Source organism: Microtus oregoni, unplaced genomic scaffold (assembly GCF_018167655.1).
Source record: "Microtus oregoni isolate MIOR12 unplaced genomic scaffold, Mior012 000017F_ref0000208, whole genome shotgun sequence".
Lineage (NCBI taxonomy): Eukaryota > Metazoa > Chordata > Mammalia > Rodentia > Cricetidae > Microtus > Microtus oregoni.
In genome coordinates, this window is record NW_024543076.1 from 28,035,015 (window position 1) to 28,058,176 (window position 23,162).

Consider the following 23,162-nt stretch of genomic DNA (forward strand, 5'->3'; position numbering starts at 1 on the left):
GCAGGAGCGATTTTGGCAAAAGCAGTTTAGACAAAGCACTTGAGTTCACCAGTTGGTAGCTTACCCTGTAGTGAGAATGGCTGTTCTGCCTAAGGCAGCCTTTTCAAATACAGCAAAAGGAAGACTGGAGAGACCGTGCTATCAGTAAAGAGCTTGTCAGGAAAGCAAGAGGACCTGAGTTTGATACTCAGAACACATGAAAAAGGTAGGTGTCATCACTACAGAGACAGAGCAGGAAGATCTCCATGCATTCAAGGCCAGTCTGGTCTATATAGGTCTATCTAGCACATTCCTGGCCAGCCAGGGCTGTTAAGAGTAAAACTGCCTTAAAACAAAACACCAGTTGGGTGTCAAAGGCAAAAGATACTCTCACCTTAACCAGAGAAAACCCTCTTTGCAGGAACTCATGACTATACTAGGTGCTGAGACTAAATGCTGCACCATAACCAAGACATTTCTACCACCTCCTATAAGGGTCAACTTTAGACAAGGGGATGGGACAAAGTAAGAGTAGAACACAGAAAGAAGAGCCTCAGAATGCTATCTTTCTCCTAGGCATGATACTGTCATTCCAACCATAGACTCAAAGCAACTGGACTGGTCTACATACACCCAGCACAAGAATAGGCCTGTTAACAGTCAATCAGGTGGGGGAGGGGTGCAAGAGATGTCCTTCCCTGAGGCCTGACTGAACTAGTGATCACTGATAAATTCTGGAAACTGGGGAGTCACTGCCACATCAGCTGGGTCCTCACTGGTGAGTCTACTAGACTCCAATGGAGTCACACACCCAGTCACACAGATGGCCCTGGTTAAACACACTGGGTCACAAAACAAAAACATGTCTAAGGAAAAGGAACTTCTATAGAGAACAGAGGTTAGAGTAGTCGGAATTACATGTATACATGTAAACTGGGCATGGTGGTGTATACTTAGAATACCAGTTCTGGTGAGGTGAAGACAGGTAGATCCTTGGGGTCGCTGGTCAGCCAGCCTAGCCTAACTGGGGAGTCCCCAAGCTAGTCAGAGTCCCTATTTCAAAAATAAAATATATAAAATGGGTAGTACCCAAGGAACGTTTCTTTAGGTTGGTTGCCTTTTTGCCTCCATCAAAGGAGGTACACATACACATTTGTTTATGCCACTACTGAGTTCCAGAAAACATAGTTTTAAAACAAAGTCAAGAGTTGAGTTCTTCCCTCAAAGCCAAGATTTTAGATAAAGTCTAACTAAGACCTATCTATCTACAACACAAAGCAGCACAACGTCTATCATTTTTCAAATCAAGTTAAGGGGGAAAAAAGGAAACAACTCAAACTCTCTGGCAGGTTGAAAGAATAAAGAGAAAATGATTTCATGTGCCTATTTCTATATAAAAATTTATCTAAAAATTAGTTTTTTATGACAATTTAACTTCACTCACATAGAAACTTTTGTGGAAAATGTATCACAGGACTAGGGAGTTAGCTCAGTGGGTAGAGTACCTGCTATACAAGCATAAAGACCTGAGTTCAAATCATTAGAATGCACAAAATGTCACTTGTCTGCAATTTCAGTTCTCCTACAGTGAGATGTGAGGTGGAGACAGGGAACTCCTGGAAGGTCCCGGGCCAGCTAGTCTGCCTTAAGAAATGTGGAAAGGCAAAGACTGACATCCAAAATTGTTTTCTGACGTCTGTACATGCACTGTGGAGCACCTGCACTCACTCTTACACACAAATCATGCATATACACAGATTAAAAAAAAGAAAAACATGGAAAGAGAACATAAACCTAATATACAAAAAGATATAAAATATTTTAAATGAACTTTTTGTATTTACTTAATCAAAATTGTTTTTAGATTTAATTTTGCTACTTTTTCTGAAATAGGTTCTTGCTGTGTACACGAGGCCAGCCTCAAAGTCATGATCTTCCTGCCTCAGCCTCTTAAATCCTGAGATTACAGGCATGATACTTCCTAAACCAATAATGGCATGAAATTTTCAACCATATTCTAAAAGCCCTAAGTAGATCTTTTGGTATAAAACTAATGTAAAAAAAGAAAACAAGAGTACCAATGCAATTCTGTAACGGATGTTTATGATTCTTTTTAGAAAGAAGTCTACAAAGCATATGCTCATGAGATGCAATGAATCATTAAGAGAGACTTTGCAGGTTGGAGAATTAGCTCTACCACTGACAGAGAAGCTCACAATCGTCACAAAGTTTGTGTTAATCCTTAAGTCATTCCTTCCATATTCATCAGAAACTCATCCCACCTCTGCCCTTCACATGCGAGCACCCACAGCCCCATCTCAAGATTACTTTCAGCTGCAGTTGCCTGATCAGCTTCTGTCTGCTCATTTTCTGCACTGGAAATATCAGATCCATTTTCAGGCTCTGTATCATCTTGAAGACTTTTATCCATATCGTGTGTATGGGGATCAAGATCCCCTTCATGTTCCTGGGATAGTTGATCAACAGTCTGAGGAGGCAAATATCTAAGATGAGGTGATTCAGGCTCGTGATGGCTTACTGGAGACTGTAACAGATGATGATGCTGCCGGTGCCTTTCTTTTTCCATTTGTTTGGCTTCCTGTAACTGGAAAAAACAAGATAATTTCAGTATTAGTAAAATAAGTAGCTTGAAATTCACCTAACTATAAATTTTTTATATAATGTATCCTTTTTTTCTGGGCTTGAGAATTATAGTACAAAGTAAAATATAGTAAAAGAAACCATGCTACTCCTTAGAAGTCTGGAAATTGGTGCATAAGAACAGAGAGGAAGTCTTCACTGACACAGTCCTTTCATTTGGTGTTCATTTTTTACTATTTTATTTACATGTGAGTATTCACATGACTGAATGCCACATGTGTGCTGGTGCTCATGAAGGCCAGAAGAGAGGGAGTTGGATTCTGAGCCACCTGATTTGAATGCTGGGAACCGAATTGGAGTCCTGTGGAATAGAAGCAAGTGCTCTTAGCTACTGAGTCTTCTCTTCAGACTTTGTATTTGATGTCTGATACTGAGAAATATACTATCTAAATGAAAATAATTTTAATGCCGCCAAATAGTAACTGAATTGCTGCCAATAATATATTTACCTAAAACCAAATAAATAACCCACAAACAAAAACAAAGTACAATACTTTTTCACATTTATCCTCTCTCTCTGTCTCTCTCCCTCTCTCTCTCTTGCTCTCTTCTCTCCTTCCTACCCTCCCTTTTGTTTTTGAACCTGGAAATAAAGTATAGAAAGATACACAAGAAACATCAACATTGGGTGGAGATTAGGGAACGATCAAATGGAGAAAACCGGGTAGGAACTTTTCAGTTCATAACCTTTTGTAACATGTTCTGACATCATCATATCAAACACCTTTTAAACACTGTATTAAAACTATATTTAGTAAGTAAAACTGTCATGAGAGCTTACATCATTTTGCCCAGTCATCTAGAAATCATAAAAACAATTGTGTCAATCAGTGAATTTTATTTTAGAAGATCTGTCGTTTTTGTGTATGTAATACCACCTAATAAACTGGCTCACTTAACAAGATGCTAATAAAAACATCAACTAGGATCCCAGGATTTTATTTTTTAGAACTTTATTGCTCCTAACACATCTCTTTCAGCATTCAGGAGCTGATATGAAGGATTATCAAAGAATTAATTTCCACAAAGATAAATATTTCACAGTATCAATGACATTTCATAATCTTCAGCAATATTTCAAATTACATAGAATTATATAGATTTATATAGGTAAAATTGAATTAACTGATTCAAGTCTAAAAATATAAAAAGAACCTTATAATTAATAGTTCAAAATTCTTATTTTACAAATAAAAGCACTACTAGATGACAATTAGAATGAAAACAATTCTGAGACCAACACTACAGCATATGTAGTTTGCTAATACCAGAAAATCTGAGAGCATCACCTTTCAACCCAGTGCCACCAAATCAAGAAAAAAATAATCAGTGCTGCTCTCCACTTTAATGAGAAGAGCTTCCTTTTGCAGTGGGTAGTGGTTAATGTAGAAAGTCATAACTCACTGGGGCACTGAGAGTAAGAGTCTATTGAATGCTCAGCCCTAAATGGAACAGCTATGCCAACCTCTCCCACCTAGGGCTCAGGGAAGTGGGAATGGAAAGAGTTTAGAAGAGAGCTGTGCAATACATCTTTTAGAGACAATGAGGACAGTGCTCTCATGAACTCACAGCAGCTGCAGCTACCTGCAAAATACAGACAAGAACAAACCAGTCAGCATTCTAGCATGGATGAAGGAGGAGCTCATGAGCTCTGCACCCTCAGAGGAACTACTGGCAACTAATGGCTACTAGGAAAGAAAGAATACATTTCCTTAGGAGATGTCACCACTGGTAGGTTGCCCATGCTACAGTGGATGTGGAACTTAACAGAGTTAACTAGTATGTTCATTGTCTCTGAGCAAATCCAGCTAGAAAATATGCTCCTATTCTAGTCTCTCCTCCACCCATCTCTACACCTGTATGTGACCATCACAGAGTACATGTTAGTCTTCTCCTTGGTTTACTTATAACATCTTTCATGTGGCTGCTGGGATTAAACGTGTGTGCCACCAGTGCCTGGCCTGTATGGCTGAGTAATGGGGCTGTTTTGCATTCTGATCCTCAGGCAAGCTTTATTTATCAAAATGCAAATGAAATATTACTATGCATTACTCTTAGTTGAGGAGCCACTGGCAGTTGGTGGCTACTGGGAGTGCAAAAGTCTTATTTCTTTAGGAATGTGGACTGGTCATTTGCCATGCCCCAGGGTACACTGTGATTGGTTTAATAAAGAGGCTGAATGGCCTATAGCTAGGCAGGATAAAGTCAGGCAGGAGAACCAGACTAAGAGGATGCTGGGAAGAAGGATGGAGTCTGAGGAGATGCCAGGAGACACAGACTGAACAGGATGGGAAGTACATACATGAGGTAAACAAGCCTTGGGGCAGCACACAGATGAATAGAAATGGATTAATTAAGTTAAAAGAGTTAGCTAAAAACAAGCATAAGCTATCAGCCACACTCTTATAATCAATAAGTCTCTGAGTGGTTATTTGGGAACAGCTGCTGTGACATGGAGAAACTCTGCCTACAAAAGGGTAATTTTTTTTTATTTTTTTATTTTATTTTTTGTGGCTGGAGAGACAGCCATGGGTGCTGGGAACTGAAACTTATTTGTTTGTGAGCCTAGCCTTTAACAGTTGGGCCATCTCTCCAGCCCCCAAAGGGTATTTTTTTAAGGAGCATAAAACATCTTAAGATTTAGGAAAGTATTGAGGTATTTAAAACAGAATGGGATCTTGTCAAATGAGCTAAAGGATATCAAACTGAAATAACATGGGCAAAACATGATAATATCAGGTTACTATACGTAAGATAGAATAAAGACCCAGGTGTAGTTTTATTTGAATACCTGAATAAATAGGGAAATTGCAAAAAGAGGACTCTAGTTAATAAACAGTAAAGGAAGGAAACAAAATAAACAACACCAAAGAAACAACAGAGTAAGAATTATGCCAACAAGATCTACTATTGAAAGATACTAAAATGGGGTATAAGGAAAAAATAAGATATTTGCATAGTCTTAAAATACCTTCCAAAAAGAAAGATTAATAACCTCCACTGGAGGAACCCGAGAGATATATTCCTTCTTATAAGAATGTTTTACTGGTATGTACATAGGTGTTTTGCCTATGTATCATATCCCTGTACAACACATGCAAGGAGGCCAAAAAGAGGTGTGGAGGGAGATGAGAGTGGTTCGTGTTGTGAACCAACACATGTGGGTGCTGGGAGTCAAATCCTGTCCTTTGCAAAAGCAGTCAGTGCTCTCAACAGATAAACCATCATCTCTCTAGCTCCTGGCAGAAACATTCTTAACCAAGTGGTCAAGGTTAATATCATGAGCCAAAAAAGGAATTGGCATTAGCGTCTTGGCATGATGTATGTAAAATGAAACATTTCTAGCCAAAAAAAAAAAAAAAAAGTACAGCCTTATTCCAAATAAGGAAAGAAGCACTGAGGCGCTTTAACAGAATGGAGAAAACTGGTGTGGGAGTGATTTCTTTCTAATCTGTTGCTTTTATTGGTTAATTAATAAAGAAACTGCCTTGGCCCATTTGATAGGACAGAAAATTAGGTAGGCAAAGTAGACAGAACAGAATGCTGGGAGAAAGAAGCCGAGTCAGGCAGTAGCCATGATTCTCCCACTCCAGACAGATGCAGGTTAAGATCTTTCCTTGTAAGCCACCTCGTGGGCTACACAGATTATTAGAAATGGGTTAGATCAATATGTAAGAGCTAGCCAATAAGAGGCTAGAACTAATGGGCCAGACAGTGTTTAAAAGAATACAGTTTCTGTATAATTATTTTGGGTAAAGCTAGCCGGGTGGGCGGCCGGGTGCCGGGGACGCAGCCCTGCCGCTCTTATTACAACAGAAGACAAAGTCCTAACAACTGAATGTAATGTGCGAATCCTAGGTCAGAAACCAGATGCTGTTGACGAGACTAATGAAATCCAAGTAAGGCTCTATCCTAGAGTAACTCCCTGGTATGGGTGTGTTCAGGAGTCACACTGGGAGGTGGCACAGGGCACAGTGCTTGCTATGAAGGCATGAGCACTAAGTTAAAAGCCTGGTGCAGTGGCATGTGTCTGTAATTCTAGTGCTGGAAGGGAAAGACAAACCCTGAACCTGACCCTATCAAAAAAAAAAAAAAAGAAAAGAAAAAAAAAGGCAGCAATTGATGGAGGAAGACTCATGATGCCACATGTTGGGGAGCATACCAGCATATACCACATACATACACAAAATTTATAAACCAAACAAAAAGCAGAAAGTCAAGGGTGGAAAAGAAATATCTCTCAATTATTTTTTCAGTCTTTAATTATGAAGACCTATGCAGTAAGATGAAGAACAAAATACATTAAAAAACCAAGTTAAGTCTATAGTTCTTAATCTCTTTTCAACAAACCCGAAATAGTTTTAAGGACAAGTAATTCATAGCTCTTAACGTATGGAAGAAATAAAATGTACTTTATCAATATAAAAATGCACTATTGTTTTTGGGCTTAATGAATCATCGTATACTTGAACATGTCAAATGAGGTAGTTTTATATACTTTATACTTTATTAAGCTTAAGTTTGGTAAAAATATCAATTTACAAACACTTGCATGTGATACTCAATCTTATACATCCTATCTGTAAATTAGAAGTACATCTTGTCTAAAATCAGTACAGTATATTGGTAAAGCGAAGACTAAAACATACAAGGAACTGGGAGGCCTTACTGTCCACAAAAGACAAGACATGGAGAAACCTCGTTTCACTGCAACTACTCCAAACACCTGTGGTGTCCTCGCTCCCCAATACTCACCGCTTGGTTTTCCATGCGTGCAAAGATAACATTTAGCATCTGAGTAAGAGTGGCTTTGGCTGTTGTCTGATTGATGAGATTTTTGCTGGCTAGATAGATATTGTAGCATGTTCTCACAGCTTGCAAGACAGTTCCTTCGTGAATTTCTATGTGTTGTGATGTTACTGCAGTAAGTAAAGCCTTTGAGAGGAAAGAAACACAAGCAATACTGAATCCAGAGTTTATGCACAAAGATATGAATTTTCATTTCAGAAAGTAGCTTCCCTATCGGCCTATAAACTCCAGAACATTCTTTAGCTAAATTTTATTAGAAATAGTATTCTTTGTTTACTAAAATGCAGAATATTTCATTTCATCACAACTGAGCATACATATATTTCACACAATATATAAACATATTACCACTACCATAGTTATAACATTAACAAGAACATGACTAGTTTTTCTCAACTTCAACCATCCAGGTTCATTATAGCACAAACTTGGATTTTTTTCAATAGGTGGATGAGCACAAGAGGATACTGAAAGCCAAAAGAAAACCAGTATACTTAGTGATACATGGGCTGAGAAAGAAGACAATGTGGGATCTAACAATACAGAAAAAAAAAATGAATACGATCACAGTTTTATGAATCATCTTAAAACTTAAAAGATGGAACATGTATAAAAAGCAGAATAGGCACAGAAAAAATCGTGAAGACCCCAGAGATCATCCTGACAAGGGTGGCAAAAGAAGAGATATGGAATGTAGTTTTCCTCTAATAAACTCTTAACATAAAACAGCAAATCTCATGATGGTTCTAAATATTATCCCAATGGTCTCTATCATAGCCAGAATGCAAAGAAAATAACCTTTCCTAATATTTCCAAAGCAAAAAGCTTCTGGTTTAAAAAGTATACATAATAAATAACATACCCATTTTATGTCATTAATTACCTTTATTATCTGCAACTGAACTCCTTCATCTGTTTGAGGACCCTGGAAGCAGCCACATATTGTTTCAATAATTCTATCAATTAATTTTTTGCCTGGTGTCGTACTATCTGGAGCATTGCCAGTCAGGTGCCCATAAGCAATAAGTTTCTGAAACAGTCATAACAAAATAGCTTGTCAAGCTAATAAACACATTAATTGACTATGAATTAAAATACATTTGAATGAATATATATTAATTTTTAAACAAAAACATCAAGGTATAATCAAAGCCAAAGACTATGCCTTTTTTTTTCCCTTTAGTCTACTATCTAAAATTGGAAAACTATTTGTAGCTGGAATAATCACAAACACAGTCTGATAATAACAAAACTATTAGGCAATACTTTTTTTTTTTAAGCCAAGCCTTAAGAACATGCCTGTGATATGCTAGAACTGCTTGCTACTTTCTATGTAAACAAAGTTTTACTGATAGTTTTTTTTTCAAATGACATCAAATCTCTTTCTAACTTATATCATCAATCTTCATGAAATCTAGTTTCCAAATACTGGCTACAAAAATCTCAGAATTATCCACTTACTATTAACATTTTAGCTGAGAAGGAAGGCAGTGGGCATTAATAATGCTATTAATAGGTGAAAGCAAGGTCAGAAATAAGATGAATTTATTTTTAAACTACCTTAAGAACAAATCATTTTTTCTTAGCTACTAAGTTGTTAGCAGAATGTACAACCTTCAAACAATGACAATCCCTGAAAACAAATACAAACACTCAACATCTAGAAGTCTGTCTCACAGAATATCAAAGATACTGTGAGTTTGTATGTGAGAATAAAAAGGGGAAACACTCATGAATATTTCTGATATTAATGAATGCCACAGGTGGGGAAAATAGTAAGAAGGCAAACAGTGTCAACACAAAAATGGTGCATTCTATAAAATAACAGGGCTTTAGTGAAGACTCAAGTACAGTGGTGCACGCCTGTGGGCCTGACTACTTTAGGAGGCAGAGACAGATGACTTCTTGAAACTAGGAGTTCAAGATCACACAGGAACATACAAGTGCCCATCTCAAGAACTATACATGCAACAGCATTATATCCCTGATGGAAAGAGCAAATCAACACTTTTATTAACAACCTTAGATTTTGTTTGCTAAGGGTTTCTTGTTGATACTAACCAAAAACATCTTTTTGAAACTACTATCAAAATAAATTAAAAAGAAAAAAGGAAGAAACTACTGTCTATCTGGAATATAAATGACATTTTGTTTCTTATCTCAAAAAGAGTATTCGAGGCTTTTACAGACATAATTAAATAGCAAACTATGAGTAGTATTAGAAATACATTGAAAATAGACAGTTTTAGGTATCATTTTATACAGACCTGCAGACAGTCTAGAGATGTACTAACAATGCGGGGGCACTTGGACTGGCACGCCAACTCAAAAGGTAAGAAGTACTTGTCTGCTTCAATAAAATTTGTTTTTGATTTCACTGGTGGAAGGGTACTTGATCCGGCTTTTGCTTCTCCATGAGGAGGACTAAATAAAAAAGGACAGTTTAGTTAGAATATCACATTTACTTAATGATGACAAATTCATTAAGAAGAAAATCAGTTATAAAAGGAACCATAGGAACCACTCTGTGTCCTTGTGAAGTACACAAGGACAGCAAAGCCTAGAGGTCAGCAGCCTGCCACAGAAAGAAGGGCATTCACCACAGCTGCCAAACACAACATGAAATTTTTATTTCCAAAGAGCCCACAGTCCACTAAATAATCATTTCAAAGAACCTAACACAATACCATAGAATTTTAAGCAGCTTTAAGACTTTCCACATGCTTTCATACTGAAGTACACTTCTGAATAACTTCCACTCTGTTCTAAGGAAGCTAACATGGTCAAAGAAACCTAGTAATTTTTCTAAATATACATTAAATTCTTCAAGAAAAGAAGTTAGCTCATGATATTTCAGAAATGTCTAATTTATATGAAGTTGTTTCTTAAGAACTACTTCGATTTTATTACAAATACTACATAAAGAAGATCTATAATTATAAAAATACAGATGATTATATTACTATTTTGGCTAAGACTCACAAGTATACAAATTAATTTCATAAAAGAAATCATACGAACCTTTGTTTCTCAGTTTCAGCTTTGATTTCCTCTGGTGAGGGCAAAGAGAAAGAAAAGCAAACATTAGCACAAGCAGCAGAAAGTTCATTAGGTAATTTGATTAGTCTTCAGAAGTTCATTTGGGACATTAAAAACAAAACAGCAAAAAATATAAGTTAAAAAAAAATCAGGCTCCAAAATTTTGTTTCACTTAAACGTACAAATAAAAAAACCACAAAGAATATGTGTCAACAACCACAGAATTTGAATTATCAAACTATTCCCCATCTCCCCAACAACTACATTAACCAGAAGTACGAGGAACAAAATATTGTAACTACAATGTATTAGGTACATGTGCACTCCTCCCTCTACCTTTCTGTCTCTCTCTTTCCCTCTGGGTGTGTGTGCATGCGTGCGTATTTGTGTGTGTGTGTGTGTGTGTGTGTGAGAGAGAGAGAGAGAGAGAGAGAGAGAGCACGCGTGCGCCCCTCAAGGAAATTATGAACAGAATTATAACTTCTTGAAAATGCTTATATGTGTTGAAAGTAACTAATTTTTCTAGTTAGGATTACTATTTTTAAAAACCCTATAAAACATGCATGCCCAATTTTTTAAATTAATATTTTAACTTAGCCTGCAAAGTAATGTAAAGTTATTTTCATACTACTTTCTTTTCTTCCTCCCTCATTACTCTTCCTTCCCCTGCCACACCCCACCCCTGCTGGTTCTTTCTCTCCCACAGAAAAGCTTCCCTTCTATTTTCATGCTACATGTATTCCATTATTTCTACCCTCTACTTTAAGATCCTTTCCTTCACTGCTACAGTGATCCTTCTAGTTTCAACACACACACACACACACACACACACACACACACAGAGCTCCTTCTAGTTTCATGACCTACACACACACACTCCTACACATGCCTGAAGGTAACTCCTCATCCACACTTCTAAAACTCTAAATTAAGCAATTAAACTAATTGCTTCAGCAAGCTAGAGTTTGGTGGAATCATTTCTTTGGTCCATCATGGGGATAAATAGATATTTAAGTCTCTTTTCAGGAAGAGTAATGCAATACTTTTAAATTTAATGATTTACTTAATACCTTCTATTTCCAAGCACTATAGTAAGTATAAAGTAACCTCCTTAAATTACTTTACTATAGCATTGATTCATAAAATATATACAATTTACTCACTGGCTACTATGTGCCAGACATTCAGGATTTCAGTCTAGTTCTCTGAGGACCAAAGTCTTTCCATTTTACCAGAGGTGGGAGTAAAGGAGGGACGGTGCAAAAATATTACTTGAACTATTTAAAGACACAAGTTAATAAAGGTTTACAATGCCTAGGAAAAATAAGACAGGCATAGGAAGACAAATACCAAGCAATTATTTGCACATGGAACCCAAAAAAGGCAAACGCACAGCAATGAACAGTGGCACCAGAGTGTAGAGGAGGCAGGACTTGATAACGGGGGGGGGGGGGGGGATAAATTTTTCAGTTAAATAGGATACACTTTGTGCTTCCTTCTTTCCTTTTCTCACCCCTTTCTATTTCAGTTCTTCCATCTAACATCAGGACACAGACTGATGTTTTTAAGGCTGTTTTTAATTTATTAAGATCTTAACTGTATAAAAACATCAGTCTTTGATCGATTTAATTGGTTAGAAAAACAAGCTATAAAAACTACGTAATTTGAGCCGGGCGATGGTGGCGCACGCCTTTAATCCCAGCACTCGGGAGGCAGAGGCAGGCGGATCTCTGTGAGTTCGAGACCAGCCTGGTCTACAGAGCTAGTTCCAGGACAGGCTCCAAAAAACCACAGAGAAACCCTGTCTCGAAAAAAAAAAAAAAAAAAAAAAAAAAAAAAAAAAAAAAAAAAAAACTACGTAATTTGGAGGTAGAAAAAAAATCCCATCTTTTCGCGTATCAGCATCAGTCTCAAATCCAGGGTTGCTGCTAATTAGCCCTCTTCAAATATAAAACGTGAATGATTTTAATCAACAGTTCTCAAAATTATTTTGCAAAACCACAGTAGAAATGTTTCACTTTGGATCTCAGAACATACCTCATATAAAAAATTAATTTTTCCTTTTATTAAAGGGAATATATTCTCAAGTTGTATTCTTTTAAGCTATAATACTAGCTATTAACTACAAAACTGACTTCATAACTAATAAAGCTTTGTAAGTACAAACACAAAATGTAGTGCTGTATACAAAACCATGTGTTTTAAAGCTAAGAAAATAAAAATAAGATATCCAAGGAAATACATGCCAAAATACATTATAATTAAATTTCAGAGAAGCAAAGAGAGGGACTCAGTGAAAGCAGGCACAAAGAAATGACACACTGTGTGCAAGCGAAGATTTGAATGGTAGCAAAATTCACACCATAAAGGCTAACATTTGGTCACATTTTCAGATTTATACATTGTTTTCAGTGGAAAAATAAATCCTAAAATTAAGACCTTCTATGCTGGAAAAAAATGGCTTAGTGGTTAAGAGCACTGACTGCTTTTCCAGAGGACCCCGTTCAATTCCCAGCACCCATATGACACCCTACAATGTCTGTAACTCCGGCTCCAGGGGATCCAATATCCTCCCACAGACATACATACATGGAGGCAAAACACCAATGCACATAAGAAAGTAAAAATAAGTTAATCATTTTTAAAAGACCTTGTAAAATTAAGGGTGACTGAAGAAAAATCACCCCTAGGGTTACCTTAAAAGGAATTTAAATGTTCTTCAAACAATAGACATGGTAAAAAAAATTTTGAAACATAAAAAAAATTAAGATATAAATACAAAAGATAGAAAGATAAAATAACACTAATGATGTCTGAAAAAGTCAGAAGAATATGCCTATACCATATGTAAGTCTATAAATATGTGTATATATGTATGGTATATATACATACATAAAATTTTCCCATATGGGCTGTCAATGCCCCCCTCAAGAGGCAAAGACTAACAAAAATCCCAACATTAGGCATGAGAAATCCTTTTTTGAGTTGTTAGGGATGACCAAAAGGATCCTAAACTATTACAGGCTAATTGCTGTTGCCATTCTCCTCCAGGGGTGGAAGATTTAAGCTGCAATCTTGAAGACACCTTATACTTTGGACACAGGACCCAGAGGACCTGAGTTGGATCTGACCTGAAAGTCTCCTTCCTGAGAAGCACAAAAGCTTCCAAAGGGAAACAACCAATAGTCCTCCCCAGCTATGATGTCCACAAACAAACCCCAACAATGGTCACCATAGCATGATTAACTCTAGGGTGCAGTAGTGTCTCACGTATCTTGGCAGCAACCAACAGCTCTCCAATTGGACTTAAAACCTACTAGAAAAGAGGAAAATCGTTTTTGTGGTACTGGAAACAAAACCAACTACCCAGGGCCAAGGAAGTCATGGATCTTGCAGAACTTGGAAGCAACCATTTTACTAAATCAGCATATTCCCTAACTACATCCTAAATATCTGTCCTTATGCCTACAGGTAAGTGTAGTCCTCACATCTCATCAAAGAAAACTTCACTTTGCAGCACATGTAGACCATTACAGAAAACCCCAACTGTAAATGCAGAATTATGGAGCACAGTCCCAGTGGATACATCTACAACACAACTACACCTACGGATCAGGGTCACTGTGGAAGAGGGGATGAAAGATTGGAAGAGCCAGAGGAACAGGAAGTTTGTTGTGAGACTGTGACTCTTACAAATGTCAGAGAAACCGAATCTATGAAATCTCACCAATATGGCTGCCAAAACATGACCTGAACAAGAAAGATACCAATAGACACACTAATATGTCTATTTACTGAAGAGGCCTCAGCCCTACAAAAAGGTCTACAGACAACCGAGAAATACTTAACAACGGAAGAAATAGACTTCGCAGGAGCACACTAATCAATTATCCAGTACCAAATGGCCAGCCAGCTCTGAAAACACACACATATAAGTAACTGTTTAAATTTTTATAAATTAGAAAAATAAATTAATGGAAATAAGAGAAAGTATATTATAAAAAAGAGAAACTATAACACTATCTTTATCTCTTCAGATTTAGAAATACAACTGAAGCGATAAATGAAAAATTTGTCATTCTGTCACATGTTCTTTGCTGTGTGTAAAAAAAACATTTAAGACTTACATAACAGCAAGGAAAGAATCAGAGAAAAAAGAAGAAAAGGAAGCAATGAAAACCAAATGTAAAATGACAGATCTAAACCATAACATTACCAATATTACATTAAAAACAAAGGTCCAACTAAGACAGTTTGGCAGGCAGGTGGTACTCCAGTTATTGTTGACACCTGCTTGCCCTCTTACCCTTTTGCAGTATATTTCATAAATTATTCTCTTTTAAAAAATGGCAAATTGAATTTTAAAACCACAAGACACTATAGTGTCTCCCCTAACACCAACAGGAGACAAATTCCAACACAATCAGTAGGTGCCTAAATGATAGACAGTACCAAGTCCTCCATGTTTTCTTCTGATATATATCAATATACAAGCTTAATGTCCTTTCCACCTTAACTAGGTACTTATGCAACTAGGACTGTGACTTTTACAATCTGAAGAGTTACAGAAAAACCAGTTCAAATTTCTTTACCTTATTCACAAACTTATGAGTAGTGATTTATTATTAGTGATCACACCATCCTTAAAATGGTTTTTTGCACTCTTCATTAAAAAAGAACTTGCATTTTTCACTTAAAGGAAAAATCTGTAGCTTCACTTTCAGCATATCCAAACACCACCACTCTCATCCATTACTGAGTAAAAACAACACAAAGCACTGCACCACTGTGACAGAGGATCTGATAACTGAGATAGTAGTGACATAGTGACAAGTCCAGCGGTTCTCAACCCATGGTCTCCACCCCTTGACAAACCTCTTTTGTAGTAATAGGGGCGGCGGGGCTGCGTCCCCAGCACCCCAGCCGCCAGCACAGCTAGCTTATGCACGAAATAACAACATACAAACTGTATTCATTTAATCACTGCTTGGCCCTTTTTTTTTATCTAGCTTCTTCTAGGCTAATTCTCACATATTAATTTAGCCCATTTCTAATCATCTGTGTATGGCACCCCAAGGTGCGCTTACCAGGAAGATTCTAGCCTATGTCCATCCTGGGTCGGAGCTTCATCCTGGGAGCGGGGCATGGCGTAAAGCTTGTAGTCATGTTAGTTAGATTTTCTAGATATATAGAGATATATTTTAGATAGACATTCTTCATGTCTTTCAAAGATTACAGAATAGGACATTTAATGTTTTAATAACTGAGGACTTTTCATGACAATGAGACACTCTGCTCCTGGCAGCACCAATGTACTTCAGGAGGAAAATGGGCATCGAAGAGGCACCTTATGGAGTTTGATAGCCATTTGGGCAAGAAACTGCTCTTGCCTGGACTATTGCATAAACTGGACACAGAGAACCCGCAGAGAGAGGACTACTGAACTTGCCTAAGGTGAGATGATCTTTCGGGGTTCCTGATTCATGAAAGAGTCTGCGAGACATTCTGCAGGACACAACAGATAGTGACTGAACTGACTTTGAATTTTCCTGCTTTATGGAAATGTCTGCTGGATAGCATGGGCCTGAAGGCTGAAGATGGATGCCCCAACGGTACAGAGGAACTTTGGGTGACTGTCCAGGCAGCAAGATGTCTCTGTCATTTCTAGAGTTTTAAAAGTTGCTTTTTTCCTGTTTGCTTAGGTAGTATTGTATCTTTCTGGAGTCTTTGATGGAGTTAAGAATAGTTAGTTATAGTTTTCCTTAGTTATGATAAAGATTATTGTAACTTTTACTTGATAACTGTTTTGTTATATGTAATTTTGCTATGTTAAAGTTAAAGCCTTTTTTTTTTGTTTAAACTGAAAAAGGGGAAATGATGGAGGAAGGTCATTGGCTAATAAAGGAACTGCCTTGGCCCATTTTATTGGTTAGAGGATAGGTGGGAGGAGTAAACAGAACAGAACGCTGGGAGGAAGAGGAAGTGAGGTCAGAGTCTCAACAGCTCTCCTCTCAGGAGCAGACGCCTGAGAGAGATGCCATGCCCCGCTCCCGGGATGAAGCTCTGACCCAGGATGGACATAGGCTAGAATCTTCCTGGTAAGCGCACCTTGGGGTGCCATACACAGATGATTAGAAATGGGCTAAATTAATATGTGAGAATTAGCCTAGAAGAAGCTAGATAAAAAAGGGCCAAGCAGTGATTAAATGAATAGTTTGTATGTTGTTATTTCGGGCATAAGCTAGCCGAGCAGGCAGCCGGGGTGCTGGGGACGCAGCCCCATGCCCTTATTACTACACTCTTTCTCCAAAAATATTTACATACTATTCATAATAGTAGCAAAATTAGTTATAAAGTAGCAGTGAGATAATATTATGGTTCAGGGGTCACCACAACACGAGGAACTGTATTAAAGGGTTACAGCATTAGGAAAATTGAGAACCACTAGACTAGTGGATGGGTAGCATATAAGGAAAGGACAGTCTGGATGAAGAGCTACTACAAGATTCAAAAATTAGTAATTATTTCTGCAAACTCAAGTTTAATATTTTTACACGGCAGTCGATGGCTGATAACTGAACAAAGTAAAACCACAGGTAAGGCCGGACCACTGTACTTAGCACTACTACTTAATACTAACCTCAAACACAGTATATCAATAAGGGTAGGTTAAAAGATGGAAAAAGATATCAAAAGGATGGTCATATTAACATCAAATAAGGAAAAGTGGGGTCTTTTATATTGCTTAAAAATACCTAGCTGTCGGGGCTGGAGAGGTGGCTCAGTGGTTAAGAGCATTGCCTGCTCTTCCAAAGGTCATGAGTTCAATTCCCAGCAACCACATGGTGGCTCACAACCATCTGTAATGGGGTCTGGTGCCCTCTTCTGGCCTGCAGGCATACACACAGACGGAATAGACGGAATATTGTATACATAATAAATAAACAAATATTTTAAAAAAAAACCTAGCTGTCCAGTTTTCCAAATAAGACAGATTAGACAGTGCCTTTATGTGACGAAGTAGAAGCAAAATAAGAAAAAAAACTTAAGACCCCATTGCAAAGACAGAGAGGAAGGCTTTATAAATTCACAAAAGGGGTAACAAGCAAGATGAAATTCAGAAGAAACACAATTACAATACAACAAAAAGCAGCAAACAAACACAGATGCAGCCTTATGAATATTGTGGCATGACTGTTATGGGGGTAACCAAATGCTCTCTGACTGGATTTGAAGCCTGCTGCACAGGCTGAATTCATGCCTGTGTATCATAAACTTGATCAAAAATTTATGGCTAAATTCTCTACTAGGTCAACCTCTGGTAGAGAAGCTGCTATTATTGTTTTGCTAAGAGAACATGTTGTACTCGTAAAACTGTTTTCTAAATTTTTGTTTTGTTTTGTTTTGTTTGTTTTTCGAGACAAGGTTTCTCTGTAGCTTTGGAGCCTGTCCTGGAACTAGCTCTTGTAGACCAGGCTGTCCTCGAACTCACAGAGATCTACCTGCCTCTGCCTCCCGAGTGCTGGGATTAAAGGTGTGCGCCACCACCGCCAGGCCTAATATTTTATTTTTATCTTATAGATTAGTGCTGCTCTCTGTTTTGGTGAGAAAAACTTCTTTTTGCAGTGGACCGAAGTTTTACTGTAGACTCAGACTCCTAATTGATCAATGTGCTGAACATAGGCCCTAAATAAGACAGAGTTCAGAGAATACGGCAATAGAGCGTGCAAAGAATGCAGGAGGAAGAGTGTTGTGGAACACTGTCTTCCAGCTATGATATGGCTGTTGTCTCATGACCTCACAACTGTGACTTCTTGAACATGACCCAAAAACAAGCCTAGGTCTACCAGCATTCCATCATGGATGAGGGGAAAACTCACCTGGCTTCAACCCTCCTGAGGAACCACTAGAAGTTAATGGCTGCTAGGGACAGTGGTGGGCAGGTTCTTTTTGTGGTGTTGCTATTGGTAAAGTTGGCCACGTACCTGTAAATAATCCGTCACCTATGCACATGTAAACAACTAAGATCACTGAGAGTCTCTCTCTCTCTGTCTCTCTCTCTCTGTCTCTGTCTCTCTCTCTCTCTCTCTCACACACACACACACACACACACACACACAAAAATATAAACGCTGGGGGTAGAACTACGGGTATAATAAAAGTTGGTCTATGCAGAATCGTTGAGAACTTACACAACTCTTCAAATTTTCAAATGCATTATCAAAACTTTTTGTGAATACAGAAGAATCCGCTTGCTTTCTTAAGTGGAACACAGAATTAAAATTCCATCTTTATGATGAATTTACAACACTACCACAAACCCAGAGAACATAAATACCCGGGAGAGTCGCTGAAATTCTATAGAGCAGTACTGATGTTATATAGAAATGCATATAACTATTGATGTCATTTGCTTCTCTGCCTATCAGTTCTGTTTCATCCTTTTCCCTTTTCCTTTCCTAGTACCACGGACTGAACCCAGGGTTTAACACATGCCAGACAAGTGCTCTCCCTCTGAAATAAAGCAAGCCCCAAGGTTTTTTTTTACTCATTGGTTGGTAAAGTTTTGTTTGTAGAGGCAGGTTCTTAAGTAGCCCAAGCTGGCCTCAAATTCATTTTGCAGTTAAGGATGACCTTGAATACCTGACCCTCCTGCCTACACCCGTCAAATGCTGAGGCTGCAGGGATGTGCAATCTTTATAGCCATGCAAAATGCCCAACGTTTTTCTTTTCCTGATAATTCCTTTCTTTCTCAATTTCCTTTTCTCAATTGCAACTTGTCTTTACCAACATTCATTGCAGTTGTTAACACTACAGGTCAGGACTTTCTGACTTTAGGTCAGAAAACAAGGACTACCTAAATAGTGCAGGCCCACATTCCATCTCCAAACTTGGTTTCTTGTCTACAAAATGAAAATAGTTCAATTTCTTAAGCATTCAGGAGAGTTTTGAAGATCAAGGAAAATAAAGTCAATACGTATTTAACTGGAATAGAACCCAGAATACACTAAACAAAATTAACTGTTTTTTTTTTTCTATGACTGCCTTGGAAACCGGTGAATTTTTTTTAAGCATGTATTTCTGAGTGCTGGAGAGATGTGTGGATGTTTAAGAGCATTTGCTGCTCTTGTGGAGGGCCTGGTTCGGTTCCCGGCTTCTATACTGGGGCTAACAACCTTATCCATACCGGCAGTTCCAGGAAGATTTGATGCCCTCCTCTTCTAGTCTCTGAAGGCATAGTACAAAATGGTGCACAGATACACACAGGAACTCACACACACACAAATCCTTTCTAAAAAAGAACACACTTGTGTACGTGCCCATATTACAGTGTCCGTATGTGTAGAATGAGGTCTGGAAATAAACACTTCAAAATGTCAAGTGCTTCAATGAAATAACTCTTCAAATAAAATCTTATACGTCCCATCAGTTCCACTCCTAGGTTATCTGCTTAAGAGAAATAAGAACTTATGTCCACAAAGATTTATACCCAAACAGTCACAGCAGCGTTCTTCATTCAACCCAAATGTGCACCAACTGATGAACAGATAACAAAATGTGGCACAGGGTGAACATAGCCAATCTGGAATGCTCCAAAATTGAAACCTTTTTGGGTATTATGTCAGTGCTCAAAAGATTTCAGGCTTTAGAGCACTTCAAATGTCAGGGTTTGGGTTCCCTTGGCCAGTAAAGTCTATGCAAATATCCTAAATTCTGAAAAACTCTGAAGTCTAGAGCACTTTGGATCCCAAGTATTTCAAAAAAAGAACCTATATTTTCCTATTCATTAACAAAACGGAGGTTTGTTGATTTTGTTGTTGTTTGAGAGAAAGTTATACACAGGCTTACCTAAAGCTTATAATTCTCCTGCCTCAATTTCCTGAAATTTCAGATGTGTGCCATTGCACTCAGCAGAGACGTAACTACAAAGGGGAACTTCAAAAGCATACTCAACAACACAAAACCTTGTCAATGTATACCATTTGTACACAATGCTCAGAAAATGCATTTCTAGGGACACATTAGGAAATGTGTGGAACGAAGAGAAGCAACAAAGATATCAATGGGTATTAGGGTCTTACTGAGCTGGTGAAACACTATGAAACTGAATTGATAGTGACTGCACAATTCAGCAAACACATCGATAGGTAGAATTTACAGTACACAAATTATACTTCAGTAAAGTTGGTGTCTGCATGCACAGGTATGCGTGCATGTATGTGACGACCAAAATCTATCCACACATCTTGTTCCTTGGGATTCACTTTGTTTCTTGCAACAGGGTCTCTCAATAGGACCTGGGATTCACAAATTAAGCTCCCCAGTGCTGGGATTTCAAGAGTGCACTACTACAGTGGGAGTTTTTACATGAGCTGTAGGGATTACAGTAGGCTGTCATGCTTGCAAAGCAAGCACAATACCAAGAAAATCATCTTTCCAGCCTCACTTTTTACTTACTAAATTAACAATGGTTGAAATGCAGCTTAGTCTCTTGCCTAGCAGGCATGAGGCCCCTGGTCTTCATCCTCAGCACTGTAAAACCAAAGAAAGGAAAGGAGAGAAGGAAGAGAAAAGAGCAAAGAAAAAGAAAGAACTAACTGCATATTCCACATTAACAACAACCTGGTGGTATTTCTTTTTTAGTTTTACTTTTTAAAAAACCTCAAAAGAATTGTCTGTTGTCTTTTTTAGAAAAGGTGAAAACTAAATTGCCAATTTTATTGAAATTATATTTATATAAATATAAGCAGACTTCAGCAAATGCCATATAAATTCTCATTTCTAACTCATGCATCAAAAATTAAAAAGTATTTGGCATTATATCTTGGCTACTTATATTTTTATTATCTCATTTCTTAGACAATTCTGGATAGGCACTGGCTGTGAACAGCTGATTATGTGACATTTGGATTCAGAATTGGAAGAAAGAATTATGACTTCATAGTTTCCTACAGTTAATATCATGATAGAAAGTATTTCTAAAATGTTTATTCTTTTTCTGAATGAAAAGATAATGTAGGCTATATAGACTAACAGTATCATCTATCTATGTACATAGACTTGCTACAAAAGAGAATGTAAATGTAAGTAATTGTGCTTAAGACTCTTTTTCTATTTAATTAATGTACATTAAAGTCTCATATTTTATAATTAATACATACCAAGCCCTAGACTGCTTCCTAGATTCTGAGACAACCAGGGAAGAGCCCAACATATAATTTAATATATTTGCTGTATTTTAAAAATGAAAATCCAAATTAAAAACTCAACTTGGTCAGAGAGGTTAAGAAAAGCTTTCTCTAGTTTCCAGGATTTCCTTAGAATTACCATAAAGGGCCTGGCAGTGGTAGTGCACGCCTTTAATCCCAGCACTCGGGAGGCAGAGGCAGGCGGATCTCTGTGAGTTTGAGGCCAGCCTGGTCTACAAGAGCTAGTTCATCCTACTCTCTCAGCCTCCTAAGAGGTGGAGCTATAAGCATAATCAGAAGGAATACACGTTGTGGGGCTGGAGAGATGGATGGCTCAGCAGTTAAGAGCACTGACTGCTCTCAAAGAGAACCTGGGCATGGTTGGTTCTCATCACCTACATGGCCCCTCATAACTGACTATAGCTCCAACTGGAGACAATATGATGATTTTATCTGACTGGGTGCCAGGCAGTTGTATGGTGCACAAACATACATGCAGGCAAAACATTCATATACATAAAATAAAAATTAAAATTGTTCAAAATAACAATAATTTGCTCGTGTATTTTACCTTGTCAGATATTCTTCCTCAGTTATGTGAGGAATATCATGATAAACACTTCTTCAAATTATTTTCTATTCACAATTTTATCTATAAGATAAAGATTATCAGAAGAGTCGATTTATATCTGCTACCAGGTGGGAGGAAAAAAGAAACAAAAACTAAGTTAATACTAAAGCAAGCCTTGACCAAACCAAGTACCTTCCCAACAAAGGTCTCAGATAGTGCAGGCTTACCTTGAACTCCTGACCCTTCCTTCTATCTCTACTTCTTGAGTCCTGTGATTACAGGTGTAAATTATCAGGCCTGGTTTATGCATTGGTGGAAAATGAAGACAGGGTCCTGCATACTAGATAAGAACCAAAACTTGCTGGTTTTGGTTTGTTTCTCTTTGCTTTGAGACAGGATCTTGTGCTGCCAAGCCCAGCCTAAAACTCCTAAGATTATTCTGCCTCCACCTCCCAAGTGCTGGAATTACAACAAGCAGGCACTTCCACGCCTGGCTTCCAGCTGCTTAATTCTGACTACTGTTTTCCCCAAACACAGGACTGCTCAGAACTGTCTCGGCAGTAGTTCTGGCCATCGTATTATCTACTTAGTCTTTTTTCTTAAGTTTCAAAGGAAAATGTATCCTTGAGACATAAACTACATTAAGAGGCTGAAAAAAAGGTCAAATAAATTTATGAAAAAGCTAAAGAAAATTCAGCAGGTTTCTTTGGAGATTTTTTTCAGAATCTTTCATGTACATTTTAAATTTCCAAAATGGGAGCAAGATTACACCCGACTGCAACCTGAACTTACTTTGGCAACCCAAATTTATGGGTAAGAGTTTCTCTAAGGCTTGGCCTTCGTGTCACTGGTCATTGTATTCAAGGCTATTTTGAATCAAGGGTCCTTAAAACAACCAGAAATGTGAAAGACCA

The 23,162-nt window shown here is 37.8% G+C and overlaps 1 protein-coding gene across 2 annotated transcripts in view; it reads right to left on the reverse strand.

Moving 5' to 3' along the window:
* Arfgef1 (ADP ribosylation factor guanine nucleotide exchange factor 1) overlaps positions 1-23,162 on the reverse strand; it is a 98,647-nt gene that overhangs the window by 69,897 nt on the left and 5,588 nt on the right. For both annotated transcript variants that reach the window (XM_041667432.1, XM_041667431.1), the window contains exons 2-6: positions 10,471-10,501; positions 9,717-9,873; positions 8,333-8,479; positions 7,396-7,575; positions 2,308-2,584 (exon numbers count right to left, since the gene is read on the reverse strand). In XM_041667432.1, coding sequence (XP_041523366.1) covers positions 2,308-2,584; positions 7,396-7,575; positions 8,333-8,479; positions 9,717-9,873; positions 10,471-10,501 — 792 coding nt within the window. The remainder of the gene's footprint in view (positions 1-2,307; positions 2,585-7,395; positions 7,576-8,332; positions 8,480-9,716; positions 9,874-10,470; positions 10,502-23,162) is intronic.